The 18,719-nt window shown below is 43.8% G+C and overlaps 1 protein-coding gene across 3 annotated transcripts in view; it reads right to left on the bottom strand.

The window, feature by feature from the left end:
• Positions 1 to 6,347: 6,347 nt before the first annotated feature.
• Positions 6,348 to 18,719, bottom strand: part of Prdm1 (PR/SET domain 1) — a 38,505-nt gene continuing 26,133 nt past the window's right edge. For all 3 annotated transcript variants that reach the window (XM_034524575.2, XM_034524574.2, XM_076917189.1), the window contains exons 3-7: positions 17,495 to 17,614; positions 14,212 to 14,464; positions 8,529 to 9,634; positions 8,117 to 8,245; positions 6,348 to 7,709 (exon numbers count right to left, since the gene is read on the bottom strand). In XM_034524575.2, the coding sequence (XP_034380466.1) occupies positions 7,134 to 7,709; positions 8,117 to 8,245; positions 8,529 to 9,634; positions 14,212 to 14,464; positions 17,495 to 17,614 (2,184 nt within the window). In that variant the 3' untranslated portion in view covers positions 6,348 to 7,133. The remainder of the gene's footprint in view (positions 7,710 to 8,116; positions 8,246 to 8,528; positions 9,635 to 14,211; positions 14,465 to 17,494; positions 17,615 to 18,719) is intronic.

Below are 18,719 nucleotides of genomic sequence, written 5' to 3'. Positions count from 1 at the left end.
CCTTCATGGGAAACCCCTAGGAGAAAAACACATTGCCTTAAAGCTTCCCACTAGCCAAGACAAAGGACCTCTACAATCCAAAAGGTGCCAAGGTCCCTGGGGAGGTTTTAGGAAAATGTCCTTCTCATTGGCCAGTGGACAGAACTACATTCACAAGGTGGGTATTAATAATGAAACAGGTGCATTAAGAACCTACTCATTCTTCAGCTATCTACCCTGCCACATGCACTGGTTAGTAGTTCCTTGGGTCATCTGGGTCAAATGTCCCCTCGGCCTAGTTTCCCTAGTCCCTAGGTCACTAGAGAGGCACCTGCCTCCTTCAGCCTGTCGTAAGGGTGTGCTCACGGAGGGAGGATGTTCACCAATCACTGGACAGAAAACACATTCATACAACTAAGCTTTGGATATGTTATCGCCTGCTTCCTACCTTTTTGATGTATGCATTACTGAGTATGGACTACATTTAGACATGTAAGCGTGGGGGGCAACCCGGCTATGTTGTCTGGCCATTTTCCACAACACAAGGCCTGGCTGGTGGGTAGGTAGTTAAGCACTTCCCTTCACTTGTCGTGCAGGCACATGGGAGGGCAGACTCACACTGGTAGAACCGGTCCACTTCCTGGTGCTCCCTGTACTTACTTCCCCAACTATGCAAAGGGGTGGAGGAGGGAAGCCTGCTATGATTGGCACCTTCCTTGCTACACCTGAGCCCAAAGGTGCTCAGGGAAAGGTCATGTGGTGGCTGCTGGCACAGTCGGGACTTGAGGCAGGGCTGTGGTGGCTTCACTGAGAGCATACAGCTTTGTGGGAACACTGGACATGAAGCCATGTCACTTCCAACGAGACAGGGACAGGCCACAGGTTTAGGTCTCATAAGCTCCTTCTTTATGTCTCTGCCCTCATTCCTTGGTTTGTCTCACTTGATGCTACTGGTCTATCACTTACCTGTCGTGTCAGCAGGTTGGAGAGATGACCAGGCATGTTTTTTGGTGATCAGGGTGGGTAAAATGGCCCACATCATCTGTGCTGGAGGCAATCACAACGAAACTGAACAGTCAAGTAGAAAACTGTCCGCCCACAGGCCCCGCCGAGCCCAGCGCTGCAGTGGAGGTTAGGGGGTCGGGCTGCTCAGGCCAGCCGCTCTGCTACAGCTTGTGATTCAGAAATAACTGGAAGCACGCTTGCTTTTTCAGTCACCGTCTTTCAACGGTTTATTCATAAAGGAATTTTTCACTTTTCACTCGTTTTCAGCCCCTTTCACATCTATCTACTCATGGTTTCTGTCTTGGCTTTAACCTTTCCCTCCTCTTCCTCCTCCTCCTCCTCCTCTTTCTCCTCTCCCCCCCCCCCCCCTTCTCTCAGCTCAATTTGTCCTTATTCCCGCCCTTTAAAACTTTGAGCTGTTAAAGTGGTATGGAGGCCTCAATGACCTCGCTAACTGAAATGTTTCCTTTTACAGTCCCCTTAGGGGGGTCTCCTTGCTGTGTTCTCATGGGCTTCCTCAATTGCCAGGGTTTCTGTACCTCGCTCCTTTTTGTGACAACAAATTTAATTTTTTTCACTTGTCTTGTAAATATGATTTTGCTTAAACAAAAACAAACAAACAAAAAAGTAGCAGCAACAACAAACACACAAAAGAAGTGGGTAAAAGACAAAGAAGGAAAAGCAAAAAAAAAAAAAAAAAAAAAAAACCCATTAAATTAGACACTAAGATTCTGGTTTTGGAGTCTAGCAAGAGTTTAGCTTAAGCATACCCATTATTCCTACTTAAAAAAAAATGTAAGTCTCTGTCAGGTGAACATATTACAGTGCATAGTTCTCACAAGTTAGCAGGAACATGATTTTTGCCAGAAGAAGATACAGTCACTGGTTCCACACTAATTTGCCCCTCATTTCTGGGTCTCTCTCCTCTACTCTCTGAACTATAGCCACTTACCTCTAAGAGGATATTTTTGAATGGCAGACCTAAGACTAGTGCCCTTTATTCTGGGTACACAGTGTGTCCCACCTGAATAGGGACTTGAACTCAGTTTCTTCCTTGAATATATTCCTAGACTATGGGCCCAAGACACGTGGAAGAAAGTTAGGTGACCTTGTTATTGATCTTCAGTGGGTGAGTGTCCCAGGGTGTCTCTAGTGGGTTACGTGTATTAAAGCTGGGGGACAAAGGTTTCCATTGAAGAAGATGCTGGTGTTCCATACTTTACCTGTACGAACGGGGAACTTGTATTCAGGGTTAATGTGCTGATACTGAATCTCTTACCAAATTACCCGATGGTGCTTCTCTGTCGCTTCCTCTTTCTTTCTCGATAGGGCAGAGAAAAACTCAAAGATGACTATGTCACACTTGTGCTGAATAACACCTTCTATCTTAAACACAGAGAGAGGGAAATGTGTACATGGCCAATCCTGACTCAGCACTCGGCAGGCCTGGAAGGAGCCAACTAGGAGAAGGTTCGCTAAGTTTATAGTATTCTGAGAAGCTGGGCCACAGAGGAGGAGATTTGCATAAATCTGGTTAAAAATAACCTTCTGGAATCTTGCAGCAGTTTTCGTCTGAATCACACGGATTAGGGTTGTATTGAAATTAAAATCACTTCTCACTTATTTAAGCTGTCAGCACTACTTTGAACACTTGGACTTGGGGGGCTCTGAGGTCTTGAAAAGGGGTGTGGTAGGAGGTTTCTCCATGGGTTCAGAAACTTGATGATCATCAAACAGCCCGAAGTGGATTTCAAGAGGTAGCTCATGCCAAGAATGGTCTAGCTGAAGGTAATGGGATGAACACATTATGAGGAAAGAGCTGTGTCTGGACTGGTTCATTGAGAGCCCTGTAACCTCCCATTTTTTATGAGAGTCTCTTTTAGTGCCCCCACTCTGTGCTCCAGCCCTCCTCTCTGGGCAGATCTCCCTGGGGGCCTGGTTTTATGTTAGAAAGCCTTCTCCATTCTCCATGTGTCTCTTTTTGTCTTTCCTCCCTCTGATCTGCCCCCACCCCCACCCCCCTTTGAGACAGGCTCTCACTACATAGTCCTGATTTGCCTGAATTTCTTATGGAGAACAGGCTGGCCCTGAACTAAAATAGATCTGCCTGCCTCCTGTACTGGGATTAAAAGTATGTGCCTGGCATATACATCCACCCACACACCCACAGAAAGAGAGAGAGAGAGAGAGAGAGAGAGAGAGAGAGAGAGAGAGAGAATAACTTCATCTATATCAACTTAAAGACATGAATTATTTTCCCCAATGAAAGAGCATAGACAATGTGCTCGTGGACTTCTATGATGCAGTCTATATATTGTCAGATGTAGGGAATATTTCTGCATAGCTTTTATGTAGTTAAGGAAATTTAAAAAAGAATTGGTGACTTCTTCAGACTTGCTTTGCCCACTGAAAACTGTGTAAATCTAACAGTCTGGACTCTGGCAGATGGACTTGGGCTCCCAGTGGGTATTACTGTCCCACCTAAATCTATACACAATTAATTGTGTCTGAGATGGGCAACTCTAAAGAAAGCAAGACTTCATCTTCCAAAGAATGATGATTTATGTCAGCAATTGTCATACCCTAGATATTATGGAGGCTTTAAAAAAAATTACTACCACAATGGTTCTGCAGAATTTAGGCATCTAAGCCAGCGCCACTTGACACGTTAGGATAATACGGTTCTGCTTTTCTTAACTGCCCAGTTGGATGTTGGCAGCATTTCAAATTCTTGGCACAAGATGTGTTTTAAGTGGCTTAAGAAGAGACCCCCTGAAAGTAAAAGAAGACACAAGGGAGTCTTGAGAACCGAGATGTAAGCAGTATTATTTTCTCAACATGCAGTTAGCATGGACTCATGAAGTCGGCCATGGTGGAAGGGGAGCCATGAAAAGCATTAGAAAGGGGTTTCTAGATCCTTCTTCAGAGAGCAGTCACTTTTTAAGACCCATCTCCTATGTTTATCTACAAAAGGGAATCAAATTGACTTGTACCATCTCTCTGAAGACAGGTTAGGTTCTGGAACATCCGTGAATAAGGAAACTTACTCTCAGCATAGAATCCATGAGGCTCAGAGCGATGCCATCATGAACCCTGGCCTTCACACTTGTTTTTGGAAATTTACATCAACTTCCCAAGTTGCAAATGAGCTTCCCAAGTTTGGGATGGGGGTGGTGGAACATAGGGCATTTCTTGTGGCACACTCTGGGTTAGCTTCAAACTGCAGGGACAATACTAATGTCACCAGCAAGAAATGTTTCTGAACCCAGCTTCCCAGAACTCGCCCACCTGCAGTCTGTGAGTTCACGCATGCCATTTCTGAATGGTTCCTAGTCTTCCACAGTCACAAGCTATGACCTCAGGTTTATCAATATGTATCTGTAACTCATAAGGAAAGAAAAACTGTTCACTATTGAGAGTTACACAACATCCTGAACACACTTGGTCTCGGAAACTAAGCAGGGTGTGGCCTGGTTAGTACTTGAATGGGAGCAGGAGATAGCCCAGGTCAGTGATTTTCACTTGCTTGCTAGGACAGCCTACAGAAAGGGAAGAAATTGGGCACCATGTCATACTGCTGGGAAAGGGGGTGGGGCAGGGAGAGACAAACTGTAAATTCTTCAAAATGTGGCTCATTGACCCTGTGACAGTAATTGTACAGAAGGACGTCTTTCAAGACACTAGACAAGCATAGGTAAAGCATGAACATTTATATTTTAATTTACATTTTGACAATTTGCACATAAATAACAATGTAAACCAGTACGTAAACATAAGATAGTTTGTTGTTCTAGCAAAGTAAAAAGCCAATAACTTTGGTCAGTTTTAACTCTGAGGAAAAAACAAACAAACAAACAAACAAACCACTGTTCATTGTGGGCTCAACACTCTCATGTAAGAGGCCTAAGAAGAAGACAGATGGCAAGAAAAGCAATTGTCCTTGTAGAAACCCTCTCAACACAAGAAAACACAGGAGGAAAATAACCTAAGTTCACCGGAAAGAAATCGTATTTGGTGTCAATGTCAAGTCATGCTTTGGTTAACCTACAATTAAGGAGTAATTTTCTCAAACACAGATGCATCCAGAGATGTCAGTCTTGACGGGGCTGCAGCTCAGTGAGAGCTTGCTTGCTAGTGTGTGTGCAATCTCTGGTTTTGATCCTTGCAGGTAAAGAGAAACCCATCTTGCTAGTCACAGCAACAGGTCAGTAAGGCTCTTGGGTCTCCCCAGAGGATCTGGAGTTTTCCCTCTCGTAAGCTGATATCTACAAAACTCTAAGGTAAGCATCAGAGTGGAAAGTAAGCATGTGTCAGGGCTCTGGAGGAGGGAGAGGAAGAACAGAGTAGAAATAGAAAAAATGGTTTTTATTCTGTGACCCAACTGACACACATGTAGCAAAACAATCACATGTGACTAGATGGTGTGATGCTTCTAGTCCTCCTTAGGTGCTACATGGCCCTTACCTCTGCACTGAGGTGCTCTGGTCTCTGGTAATAGGCAGGGTGGTGCCCAAGCACCAATGTGATAGTGAGGTCATGGAGTTTTAAGCAAAACTTCAGAGAGATTCTTTTTGCTCTTAGGAAAAATAGGTTCTTTTACATGGCTTGGCTCACAATTTAAGTGGTTATAAATATATATACACATGGTATAGTGGTATAAATAGATTCATAAATATACAGCATTCTTTATTACACCTTGAACACCAACAGGTAACCTTTGGGCTTAGGAGAATACAGGACAGAACCACCCAGCCTACCGTTTGGGAGCACATACGCTCAGCTGGGTAGCAAATCATGAGATACGATATCACTTCCTGCAATCCTACTGGATACACTCGATGAGGTAATTGTTGAACACCTTTGCAATGCCCTTTCATCCTCAATTAAGTTAATTATACAATGCAAAAACACAAATACTGAGAAAAGCTGAGTTTTACAGATAAAATACAATTGATGTGTTGGGGATAGGAATGTCCATTACCCGCTTAACCTAAGATGATAAGAATACCCGTTTTTTTACTTTTATTTTTCTCTTCTCTTGGCTTGTTTGTATTTTAAGTGTGGCCTGAGCCTTTCTACATTAAATCCTTCTTGGTAGGGCACCGGCTTTGTGCAATTCTGACATAAAACAAAACAAAACAAAACAAAAACAAAAACAAGCCAACAGCAAAATGACAACCAGACTCAAACCCCAACCCTCACACACACAATAACATCTGTGCTTTAAGACAGATCTTCTGAACACGGCTTTTTATCTTCTTCACATTTTCAGATAACACCCAGGGATGCCAAAGTCATAAGGCCACTCAGAATGGTCATGTGACATTGGAGATAGGAAGGCCCTATGTTTTTGGAGAGGCAGGTTGGCAAAGCCTTCCTGTCACTGTTTGGCAAAATTGTGGCTAGGAAGAAAACCAAACCTCCATTCAGAAACATAAAATAGTTCTTTTCTTCTTCCTTCTCCTCAAACTATTCTGTATACATATCCCCAACTTATACAATGTCATTCAGATTATGTGATCTTCTGAGTTAACACACCAACCACATGACTTTGGCAATATCAAAACCTCATTTTAAAGCATTATCATAGAGAGAAAGGTTGCCTGAAATCACAGGGCTGTCTTCTAAGTCTCAGGCATTTAAACAGATGTGCAGAAATTATCTACAAAGAATGGCCACAAGACAAGGATACAACATTTATACTCAATTACAAAGAATCTTTCCAGTCATTGTAAACTTTAATTATTGCTTTTTGAAAGATAAACTGTATAATAAATTATGAAGGATTATCATTGAAAAAATAATTATGGCTAGGCAATAGTTTTAGTAATAGGAAGGCTATGCAAACATATCCACACAAATATTCAAAATACACAGGTTCAAATATATAGACATGGCTGTAAATAAGTATTATATATATATATATATATAATATGTATATATGTATATATAGTGAGTCTTTGCCTCATTTATGCCCTGAGATTTTGGTAACATTGGAGTCCTTCTTTAATTCCAGAGAGGTGCGGGGAACCACCCGAGGCCAGTTGAGCCTTGCAGATCTGGAATTGTACAAGCAATTCACTACAGGCACCCTGACTCGCCAAGCCATACCCTAAGAAGCAAACTGAAACACTTATTTTCTGAAAATCTTAAGGATCCATCGGTTCAACTGTTTCTTGTTTGACCTTTACAGGCACCAGAGGTAGTGGGTTATTGTGAGGCAAGGGTATGAGGGACAGGTCGGGTGACTCATAGAGGTTGCACCCTGAGGAGAGGAGTCCGTTCCCCATGTTTCTTTGCAAAGATACTTTCAGACCGGTTTCTTCTTTCTCTTTTCTGACCATAGATAGAATCTCCTTCTCTACCATGGAGGTCACGTCAACATTGTCCTCCATGTCCTCAAGACGGTCAGCATTGTCGCTAATGTCAAACCTCTCGATTTCTTCATTGATTCGGGTCAGATCCTCCAGAGGCAGCCCGGCGGCTGGGACCATGGGGCAGTTGCCCTTCAGGTGGACCTTGAGGCTGCAGAGATGGATGTAGCTCTTGTGGCACTGGGCACACTTGTGAGGCCGCTCCCGCGTATGCAGTCGCTTGTGCAGCTTCAGGTGCACAAATTGTGTAAACTTGGCAGGGCACACTTTACATTGGTAAGGTTTTTCTCCAGAATGCAGTCGAAGGTGGGTCTTGAGATTGCTTGTGCTGCTAAATCTCTTGTGGCAGACCTAAAGTGTGAGGACAAGCAGAGGCAGAGAAAGGAGACAGGGAAGACCAGATTAATTGTTGTCAGTGGGAGGGGCAAGACAACAGGCTAATAGCCAGCAACCTCGGGAGACCAGAAGCCTCTTAATGACACTCATGCTGTGGTAAGCAATCAGGGGGAGTTGGGCACACAGTACTCTGAGGTACTGTTTATCTGTGGACATTTCCCCACCCACTGAAACTTGACTGTGTCATCTACCCAGCCATCCTTCAGAATAGCATGTGTGTAGTCACAGAGTACCCTGGAGCTGCGCAGTGCCAGCAGCCTGTGACAATACAATATTTTTGTGTTGTTGAAACAACACGGGAAGACAATTCTACAGGTATGTTCTATGAAGGTCAAAAGTTCTACCCAGCGAACACTGCCCACCTGGCATTCGTGTGGCTTTTCTCCTGTGTGTACCAGGTAGTGTTTCTGCAGGTGGGCGAGCTGAGTAAAACCCTTGTTGCAGGTCTGGCACTTGAAAGGCCGTTCTCCACTGTGCACTCTCAGGTGGACCTGGGAAGAAACCGCAGTGGTGAGCTCTGGGGTTGTGATGAGGCCTACCCCCTAAGTTTCTGCTCCTAGAGCCAGGTGTGTATATTGCAGATGCAAGCGTTTTAGGAAAGGCATCGAGATAAGCCCCATATTTTCATTATTCAGCAGACCCCTGCCTAGCAGTTCAGGCTCAAGCTGGGTCTCCTATGGTTCAAGTGCACTTAACAACCCACAGCCAGGCAGCCGAGGACAAACAGGGACGGGTCTGTGGACAGAAACCCACAGGATAGGTCTGGAGGCCTACCTTCAGGTTGGAGAGCTGACCAAACGTCTTGGAACAGACATTGCACTCATACTTAATCTTGCCATTCTGCTTCTTCAGGGGGTAAGGAAGGGTCTTGTAACCAGTCATGTTTCGTTTGTTTTTAATGAGATTCATGGCTCCGTCAGTGCTGGGGGCTGCCATCACTGATGAGGTAGCTTTGGGTTGTACCACGTGTTCTGACGTGGCTGCAGTTCCCGCCGTTGGAGATCCACTGGGGGGACTACTCTCGTCCTTCATGCTGGCTGCAGCCCCGGTAAGGGAGAAGGCACTGTGGGGTGCTGGGACAAGCACCTCTCTGGGGTGCTCTGGTGGGAGCAGCCTCCGGGCTCCATCAGTAGGCAGGGAGCTTGGTAGGGAAGCTGGATTGAGCATGGGGTGAGGCAGGTTGCCCCCACTAAGGAGGTTACTGTAGACAGGATACAACCTGGGGAAGAGGCTGAAGTTGTTGATACCATTGATGTTGTTCATGGTGCTCAAGCCATTGGAACTGATGCCATAGGGTGGCAATAGAAACTTGGGGTAGTGAGCATTGTAAGAGGGGATGAAAGCTGGTGGGAGGTGGGGGGCAGGTGCATAGCCAGGGTAGGAGCCCAGGCCCTCGGAACCATAGGAAACATTCAAGTAGGAATAGGAGTCCCGGTGTTCTGGGGGACCTGGTGCCAGGGGTGACATCGTATTCCCCGGGCTGCCGTGGGGGCTGGAGCTCTTGAGACTCTGCTCTGGGCTGCTGCTTGCAGGGGGACTTGGAGTTGTGGAAGACGGAAGAGGGCTGTGAGTTATGTAGGTGGGTCTCTCCATCCCATAGGCCAGGGATGCTTTCAAAAAGTCTTCTGGCAGAGGCGCCCGGATGGGATAAACAACCCGTGGGTAGAAGGGCACGTCTGGGCTCCCATTTTTCAGAAAGCCATCTATGTCCTTTTCTGAAGTGAAGGGTGAAATGTTAGAACGGTAGATGTCCTTCCTTTTGGAGGGATTGGAGTCCAGTTTTAGGATTTCTTTCACGCTGTACTCTCTCTTGGGGACACTCTTTGGGTAAAGCTCATTTTTCTCACTACTGTATTGCTTTGGGTTGCTTTCTGTTTGTGCTAAAATGAAAAAGAAAGGGCGGTTACTCACAGGGCGGTGGAGAACTGAAGTGAAATCAGAAAACCATTCTCTCTTCTTGAGAAACCCTGAACAGCAGCTGGCAAATACAAAGGCTAAACACCTGGCCCCTAACGCCTCTCACTCCAGAGGGCTTTGGGCCACCCACTCAGAAGCACTGATCCATTTCCTCCGAAGGGGGAAAAAGTGGGAACAACATCAAACCCGGGAACAATGGCAATGTTCACATTGCCCCAGCGCCATTTGGTTGATCTCCTTTCCATTAGTGCGAACTAGGATAGAAAAGTGCTGTTCAAACTGGAACGGGCAGAGCGTTCGCTAAGATGGGGTGGAAAAATACAGGGGTGGGGGGTTGTCACGTGTTAATAAGTCATTTGCAGTTTACTTAAAGGAAATCAGCATGCCGTGCAAACTTAGATGAAAGATTAAGACTCGTTGTAAGTAATAAACCATCATCAATTTTCAACTTGATTCTCTTTACATAGGAACTCCGTAGCCCCGTCCGAATTACCTGTACCAAAGAGAGAAGGACATGGCTGCTGCCCAATTCTAGCCATTGCTGGGCAGTGCAAGCATTTCACCAAGGTTCTGGTCTAACCAGACTACCATCTGGGCTGTCTCCTGGAATCATGAGGTGTGACAGTCACCTCTGCCAAACCACAACAGGTACTTCCCAAGCCAGTTCAATTACTTACAGCACCAAAGAAAACAGAGGCAGCTAAGAGGAAAACACTTACTCCCAGAGACAGCATATATACCCTGGTCAAACTCAGAAAAGGCGAGTCCTGTTCTAGACTATGTGGCCCTAATACACAGGAAAAGCCTCAGCTCAGCCTTCCTGGGCCAAAGATAAAACACATACAGTGCACAGGCTGCACTCTGGCTAAGAGTGTTTCTGGGACGCTCATTAAAGCAGGCACTCCTGCCCACGATGCTGAGAGCATCAGCATTGGGGGTGCACATGCTCTGAGGAGATTCTTGACCTCTACAAACTGAAGATCTGACAGGTCTGGGATGACACTTAAGACAATGTTTAAAAAAAAAAGTGTCCTTTGTGCACTTATAAAACAGCCCTTTTTGGCTTAACTGAGAAGGAACTCCAAGCTTGCTACCTGATAGGTCTGAGGATGAACTCTGTGGAAGCCCAGAACTAAAGCTTTCAAATCCATTCTCCAGGCTGACAGGCTGGAGGGATTTGATTCCAGTCGGAAAGCGCTTTACAGGATGTTATCTCCTGCTTGCCCGTTATCAGTTACTCCTGGGTAGCCAGAGCCCCAGAATAAACACCGTGGACAACACTATCAGGGGAGATGTTGATGGGGTCAGTGACAGAAAGCTTTCTGAGGGAGAGCAATTTCTCAAGCCTCTCAACCAAAATAAATATCCCCTTATCAGCCCAATATCAGTCCTTCGGGTGAGGCCCAGCAGGCAGGAAGTTCAAATTGTCACTTTTGTTTTTTAAAGCTAAAATGGTAGAGGAAGAGAGAGACAAGTAAGCTGGAAGACTGATAGGCAAGGCATCCCACAGTCACAGGAAGGGATTTACTGGAGGTTAGAAAAGAAGATAATGATTTTAGAAGCACCCTCAGGTTAAAAGAAAAGAAGTTTCGTGTGTGTGTGTGTGTGCGTGCGTGTGTGGTGTGTGTGTGTGTGTGTGTGTGTGTGTGTGTACACGGCATGTGAGTGTATATGCAGCTTTCCTAACTCTGCTCTTTTTTTGTCCGGGGTCTGGGGAAAGACTTACTATGCCTCAGTTGGTCTGGAACTTGATTTACAGACCAGACTAGCCAAGAATTCAGAGATCCACCAGCTTCTGCCTCTCAATGGCTGGGATTGAGGGTGTATTCCACCGCAGCCCTCTCTGTGCCATTTTTTAATGTGGCAAATCACATCAAAGACTCATAATGTTTTTGTAGTAGTTCCACAGTGGAAACTTAACAAACAAAAGCTGTTGAATAAAGAATTGAGCTCTTTCCCAGTGCAGGAGCACAAGTTTAATCGTATCTCTTCTAGCTAAGCACCTCAGTTACTGAGCTGTTGTGAAGCTAGAGACTGAACCAAGAAACAAAGAAGTCAGAACTTTTCACTTTTCTCGGTGACATGCATAATTTAGTGTTTAGTGGCTCTGTCTTCTTCAGGAAAAAACAAAAAAAAAAAACAAAAAAAAAAAAAAACAGGCCGAGAGCTTATCCCAAAGGAATATCCGCAGCAAAATGTCAGTGTCTCTAAAATACTTTACAGCTGGAAATTATAGACTGTATATGAAGGTACATTTTTAAAAACTCATCCTTCAGCAGCTGACTAATCACAGGAGCTGATATCATTTCTAACTCTCCCACTTAGCAGCTTGAGTTAACATGAAAAAGAAAATCAAGATCTGTTTTTGTTCTTAAATCTTAAATGGCTGTAGGCGGACAGAGTCATTTCACGAGTGAGCTGCCTCGGAAGGTTCTGAATGGCTTAATTATGCCGACTCACATTTTCGATCTATAATAAGCACCCCCAAGACTACAAGAAAGAACCTAGAAGTTCTGCAGTAGGCAAAACAAAGTCTGTTTTCAACTGAAACCGAGAAAGCAGATTAACATTCAGAAGTCTATAATTTGGTCAACTGATTTCTAGATGGGTTAGTTAGATAGATAGAAAAAAAAAATTACCAAAAAGGTTGGGAGGGCCATGAGCAAAATTTAATAGTTCTGTTCCACATTCCTCCCTTCCTTTTCTTTCTAGTCAGTTTGTGATTTCTGGGGACTTACATTCCTTCACGAGTTCTTCAGCCCACCACCCCACTGTGGAAGTCCTTACGGAGATTCTGGACAGAGAGCACTAATGTACTTTTTAGCATGGAAATCCAGCACAACCCATCTTGAACACTCCATCTGCCTATTTGGCCTGATGAAATGCTGGAAATTTTCCTGATCAGAGTGTCAGTCATCAGTGGCCACACCTGGGCCAGCATATTTCACAATCAGGGGCAGGAGCCTTGTAGAGCAACTGAATGGTTAACTCTCTTTCTGTCCTAGGAATGTCAGACTAAGGAGGTGCTAACATGACCTTCCCCCAGAAGACTCCTGAATCAGCCAAAGGAGGTATCTGAAGAGCAAAGATGCCATTTCACAGCATAAGGAAACTTCTGAATACAAGGAGTAAACACGTGGAGCGGGCATGGCGGGCACGGGCCTATAATCCTAGCATTTGGGAGGTGATGGGGGGCGGGTTATCAGAGGCACACAGCTTTCCTTGACTACCTATCAAGTTTGAACTGAACCAAAGCAGCATGAGACCCTGTCCATAAACAAACAAACAAGCAAATAAACAACCCAAAGCCAAACCCAAACACATGAGGAAGGGCTTGCTACCGTTGGCCAGAATGGATGGTACCCATGGGATACTTTGCTGAGTTAAGGGCCCTGGGCACAAACTCTATATTCCTGAGAGCACAAGCATTGTAGAATGAACATGGTTAGCTAGACACTTAGACTATGTTATCACTGTCATTGGTCTTAAAGTTAAGATACTAAAATTAATATTTCCAGTGTTTCAGTGGTAAAATATAAACTATTTTCAATCTCCAGGGAAAGTAAATGAGACTGCAGAGTAAAAACTGGGTAAACTCTATAGTTTTCTGGAAATGTTTCCTCACGTTTCAGAGAATATCAAAATGAAAACTTTTAAACCTTCAACATTTAGTTTTAACCAAAAGATGGTCATTTTAAAAAGTGCTGTAAAATTCAGCAGTGGAACCCAGAACACACACCTAGAGTTACAATCAAAGTTAGAATTTTTTTTTAAAAAAATTATTATTATTAAATTGTTTTTAAAGCTACCTTGAGAATGACTGAAATAATGGAACTGTTTGTAGAGGTCATGACAGTAATTTTAGCCAAACTTAAAAAAAAAAAAAAAAAAAGTAAAAGCTTATAAACCTAAGGAAGCAAGAATTTGTCAAGATAAAGTGATAGGCGGTTACCGTAAGACTGATTAGAAGATGAGATTAATTCATTTTACCATAAGGAAGGAAGCTCAGATACGAAATCTTTTAGGGTCATTCACTTGTACTTGAACAATTATGACAGCTTTTTTCTAGAAACAGCCTTCCACATGAGATCATAGCTTTACACGTATCTTCACAAGATTTCAGTGAAAACTCGAGGCTCTGATACACTCAGCAGTAAGGGACTATATCTGGTGTGTTCAACATGTCCACACCAACCTGCATCATGCCTCCAGAGTCACCGTTTGCATAAATTAGAATTGAAGATATGTTTCTTCCTAACTTTCTGAAAGCAACATTCAGTACTAGTTATTCTACATTATATATATATATATATATATATATATATATATATATATATTACATATATATTTGATGACTAAGTTTTATAATAAGGAGTAGGGACATTAAAGAATGTTTTCCTCTTCCTAGTCTTAGCTAAAGCCACCTACTTAGTCCAACAGATGATGAAGCCATATAATTAGACAACATGTTATTAGCTCATAGGGGCAGAACTGACATTACTGGCATTTTTAATTTTTTTTTGTTCTGTAATCCACTTACTGAGATTCATCGCTGTGAGCTCTCCAGGATAAGGATAGTGAAGTCTCTCGGCAAAGTCCCGACAATACCACACAAGAAGTTCCTGGTTGGCAGGGATAGGCTTAATAGTGTAGAAATAGATGTTCATCCCGTTCTGACAGGCAGCCAGGTTTTGCTCCCGGGCAGAGTGAGCTGGATTCACGTAGCGCATCCAGTTGCTTTTCTCCTCATTAAAGCCATCAATGAAGTGGTGGAACTCCTGTCTGGAATAGATCTGTTCAAAAGAGAAGATAGATGCAGTGTGAAAGGCAGCCGGGCCCAAAGCCACGGGGAAGCTTCCTTCCCAGAACCGCTCAGAGTGAACACAAGTGAGCCACACTGTACCCACGACCCCAGCCCTCACTGCTGAGCTGGTGGGACTCATGCTGAGTCAGCAGAAATGAGGCCGGAGACAGGTACACTGTGTTAGTTACCTTTCCATTTCAATTTTATGCTCTTTTCATGTTGGGGTGGGTAGTGAATAGCATAATAATAACAATAGCAATAATAATAATCCCAGTCAACGAACAGCCAGGAGTGGATGAAACTACCGTAAAAGACGGTACTCTGGTTACAGTAGCGAGTATCGAATAGCAGACTCTGCTCAGCAGAGTTCCAACTCTGCTGACTTCTAGTGCTTTGAGTCACTGGGCACACCAGCCGAGAGGCCTGCGTCAAACTGAGTCTCACCTTTTTTCTATGGCCTCTGTACTTGTGTTTCCTACACCTCCGCCCGGGGCTTAGACTCTGCAAACATCCTCCACCCCCAACCCTGAGTCCCACAGTAACACTTGTTCAGATGAATACTTGGAACCCTGCCTTTTTGTGGAAACACTGGGTGGGGCAAAGGTGAACTTCACCTGCCATAACAAAGTGGCATAACTGGCACGGAGGCCAAAGTTTGACAGCCTATTGAGAAGGAGTAGCTTCCCCTCTTGGTAAACACAGGCGGCCGTGTGCCTCTTTCATGACAAAGGAGTAGAGAGATTCGCCCATAGCTTTGAGGAGGCTGGCATACACATTCAGTTTGGGCTTTTGGAAAAAGAAAAGAACGAAAAAAAAATATATATATGGTTCTTGTAGAGAAGAACTCAGAGTCTGTCTTTCAGCAATGGCTCACAGCTTGGTTAAAGGCAGAGTTAAGACCAGGGCAGAAATACACTCCTACTGAAACCAAGGGATAAAAGACTCACTCCTTATCCTCTCCAGAAAAGCTCCGTTCTTTGAAGAACCACCACCTTCCTTGAGAGCTTGCTTTACACACAAGACAGTCTCCAAGATGTACCACTCTCCTTGCTCACCCCGGGGATTTCGCTCCACGGGGCAGCAGGTATTTGCTCTGTTCTTAGTCACACACTGGCTGTTTCTGTATTTCTCTCCAGCGTTATCAGAAATAAAAAGGAACTCTGTCCCTTTAATACAGGCAGTAAACAGCAGAATCAGTTTCTTTTAAGAGTGACTTCCTGTGAATTGTATGTGTGTGTGTGTGGGGTGCGTGTGGCTTCATCAAAGCAGCCTGCGAGAGCTTCCGCGGTGTGTCTTGTTAAGAGAAAATGTAACAAGACAGGCTGGATTCAGCTATCAAGAGGGGTTTTCAAGTTTGTTTACTCTGACTCGAAAACTTCCAGGAACAGGGGGTTCCATAGCTCTTACACTAGGGCGGAAACAGCTAGCAGAGAGTGTGTTGATCCCACTAGGCTTTCCAGGGTTATGGTTTACTGTATCCTCATTTTAAAAAGACCCATGGATGTCACAGAAGTCACACACACCCCAAGAAAATAGAATCATGCCTTTGTAGAACACACACTGATGCCTGCCTTTCTGTCTTAGTATCAAGAAGGCTAAACACGAGCTGATTCATACTACAGTTACAAGAAATGTCACTGGTTTCTCAACCTGAGCATCTATCTCTTTGACTGTGTAATTTGCATGACACTCGTTCATTCCTCACAACAGACAGATATTCCTATTCCTGGTCGACAAATCAGGATCTTCCAGCCTGTAAAAAAATGTATTCCCCGTCTTCGTTGCATGTGGACAACTGACTTAAATAATTCCTCCCAAGGGAAGCCTTTTAGTTACTTCATCTAATTATTTTTGTAAGTCTTTAAATAAAGCAGAGCTGGAACGGTAATGGGGGGTCCTTTGCTGCTTCTTGACTGTTTTCAAAACGACAATGTCAGACTGTCTTCATTCAGACCAATGGAGGCCCAGGTTAATCTACCGCCAAGGCTCCCATCTGAGAGCATCAATAAAGATGAGACCGCTCATGCTCAGACTGAGAATCTTGGAGCAATGTATTTTAACACCAAGTAAGTATGAAATAAATAGAAAATAGAGAACAAATACTTCTTAAGACTACCACTGCAGTTGCATAAGTAGTAAGGAAGTTTTTGGAAACAAAACATCCTAGATGAAGAAAGACTCTCTCAGGAATAGATAATTTTTTTAAACCAAAGTATTTTTACCATTTCTTTGGGCAATGTGTATTTCATGTCTGTGTGAGGAAACCAGCTCATTTGATTTGTATACATAACTCTTTATTTCTAAACTGAGGAAAATTGAACATGCCAGAGACATCTTGGGGAACACTTTTTACCCATGAATCCCAACTCCCAGGTCACCTCAGCATCCTTGCTAACCCTGACATCCCAATGGCATAGGCCAGACCTTTGGAATAGCTATTCTAAAGTCTACCATCTTACAGGCACTGGAGATTCTTCCTTATGCTTAGCAACTTTGATATTGTCAAATGTACCAGTTCTATGGTACAGACGGATTTAAATAAAACTACCTCCGTGATTCTTCCCAGTTCCACTAACCCGCCAGCTACCTAGCCTCTCTTAGTGACTTTTCTCTTTGAGATAATTCATTTAGGATAAGTCTTCCATTCAAATGAAGTTAACTCAGCAAGAAATCAAGAAAGGGTGAAATCTAAGGGTTGGTGACTCATTACTACTTCCTCGAAGAGAAATGCAAATGAGCCTGCCCTTGAAGCAAGCAGCAAACTGTTTCCTTTCCTCACAGACCTGTATGCAATGAGTTGTAAATATGGAGCTCACAGGTAGTCCACAGCTAACCACCTCCAGCTAAGATTCCCAGGCAGAGCGTTTGACCAGTTTTCCTGACCTTGTTCAGAATTCCAGAGTTTCTTTGGGTGAGCCTTGTTGTTTCTCATCACAGGTTGAAAAGGAAGTGAGCCTGTTCTTTAAGCTCCATTTACCCCCTATACTGAAAAGTCTCAAAAAAATGTTTTCTTACTTACCCGCCAAAAATACTTCCTGTTGGCATTCTTGGGAACTGTGTCATTGGTGTAAACTTCGCCGATCAGGGGTCCAAACCGTGTTCCCTTCGGTATGTATTCCTTACTCACCACACCAATAACCTAAAGGGGGGAAAAAATATGAAGACTCTGAGATGTTGACCCGGCTAGTTCAGTGAATTGGACTGTCAACTGATAACCCAGCAAGGTATCATCGATGCCGCCACAGTTAACAGTAAGTAAGCTTTGTGACAGTCGGCTTTTAAAGTCGTCCGAGTGCTGAAATAGTCCAGGGGACTGCTTTCCAGTGACTCTGACTCTGCTTTACTGCTTCTCACGGTGGAAGATCAGGAGATGAGCGTTCCTTTCTAAGAGAATCAAATGGCTGAGAGAGATGTCAAGATTATTGCCTTCAGCTCCCTAGTTCCCTCCTTCTCCCTCAAACCATAAACACAGTGTGCTTAAGGGGAATGCAAGAGTTTTAACCTCAGAAACCAAAATAATGCTCCTTAGCTGTTCCACAGAGGCTGAGGGAACCAGAAACCAAACACATTAAGGGTTTTTTTTTTTTTTTTTTTTTGGTATATTTTTTTTAAATTCCAGATGACTTCTCCCTCCCCTTTCCCTCATAGCTTGTAAGGGTTCTTTACTAGAAGAAAGGTCTTTCAAGTAACTTTGTTCTTCTCTAAGGTCTACTCAATGGCGGTCAGAAGTCCCTCTTTGAAATGGAATCTGTAATGAGGAGACTGTGGCTTCTAAAAGATGTGGCTTCTAAGATCTGAGGAAATGACCTTTTCAGACCGAAGGCCTCGCATTCTGACTTCTGTGGGCTCTGCTGAAGAAACCTGCTAACTAAGGCGACTCTTCCTTGAGTCGTAACTTTCTTTTTAGGGTATCAAAAAAAAAAAAAAAAAAAAAAAAAAAAAAAAAAAAAAACCAAAAAAACTTTGACACAAACCAGGAAGTAATTCAAATGAACCCCGAGCGACTCTGTACCTCTCACAGTGCCAGGCTTGTTCTCTCAATTTAATTTTGGTTCTGGTTCAAAACGGTAAGGAACACCTCACTAACATGACTAAGGGCAAGGTAAGGCATGGGGTTTATTTTTACTTTTCTTTTTTCTTGGTGGCTCTGCTATGATTATATACCTGCAGAGAAGCAAACCAACGGCTCCTCAGGCAGATTGAGTGGATATCTGAGACTTGGGTTACGATATGCAGTGGTATCT

The sequence above is a fragment of the Arvicanthis niloticus genome, chromosome 20 (assembly GCF_011762505.2).
Source record: "Arvicanthis niloticus isolate mArvNil1 chromosome 20, mArvNil1.pat.X, whole genome shotgun sequence".
Taxonomy (NCBI): Eukaryota; Metazoa; Chordata; class Mammalia; order Rodentia; family Muridae; genus Arvicanthis; species Arvicanthis niloticus.
Note: the sequence above shows the minus strand (reverse complement) of the source record. Positions and strands in the feature narration are given on the sequence as shown.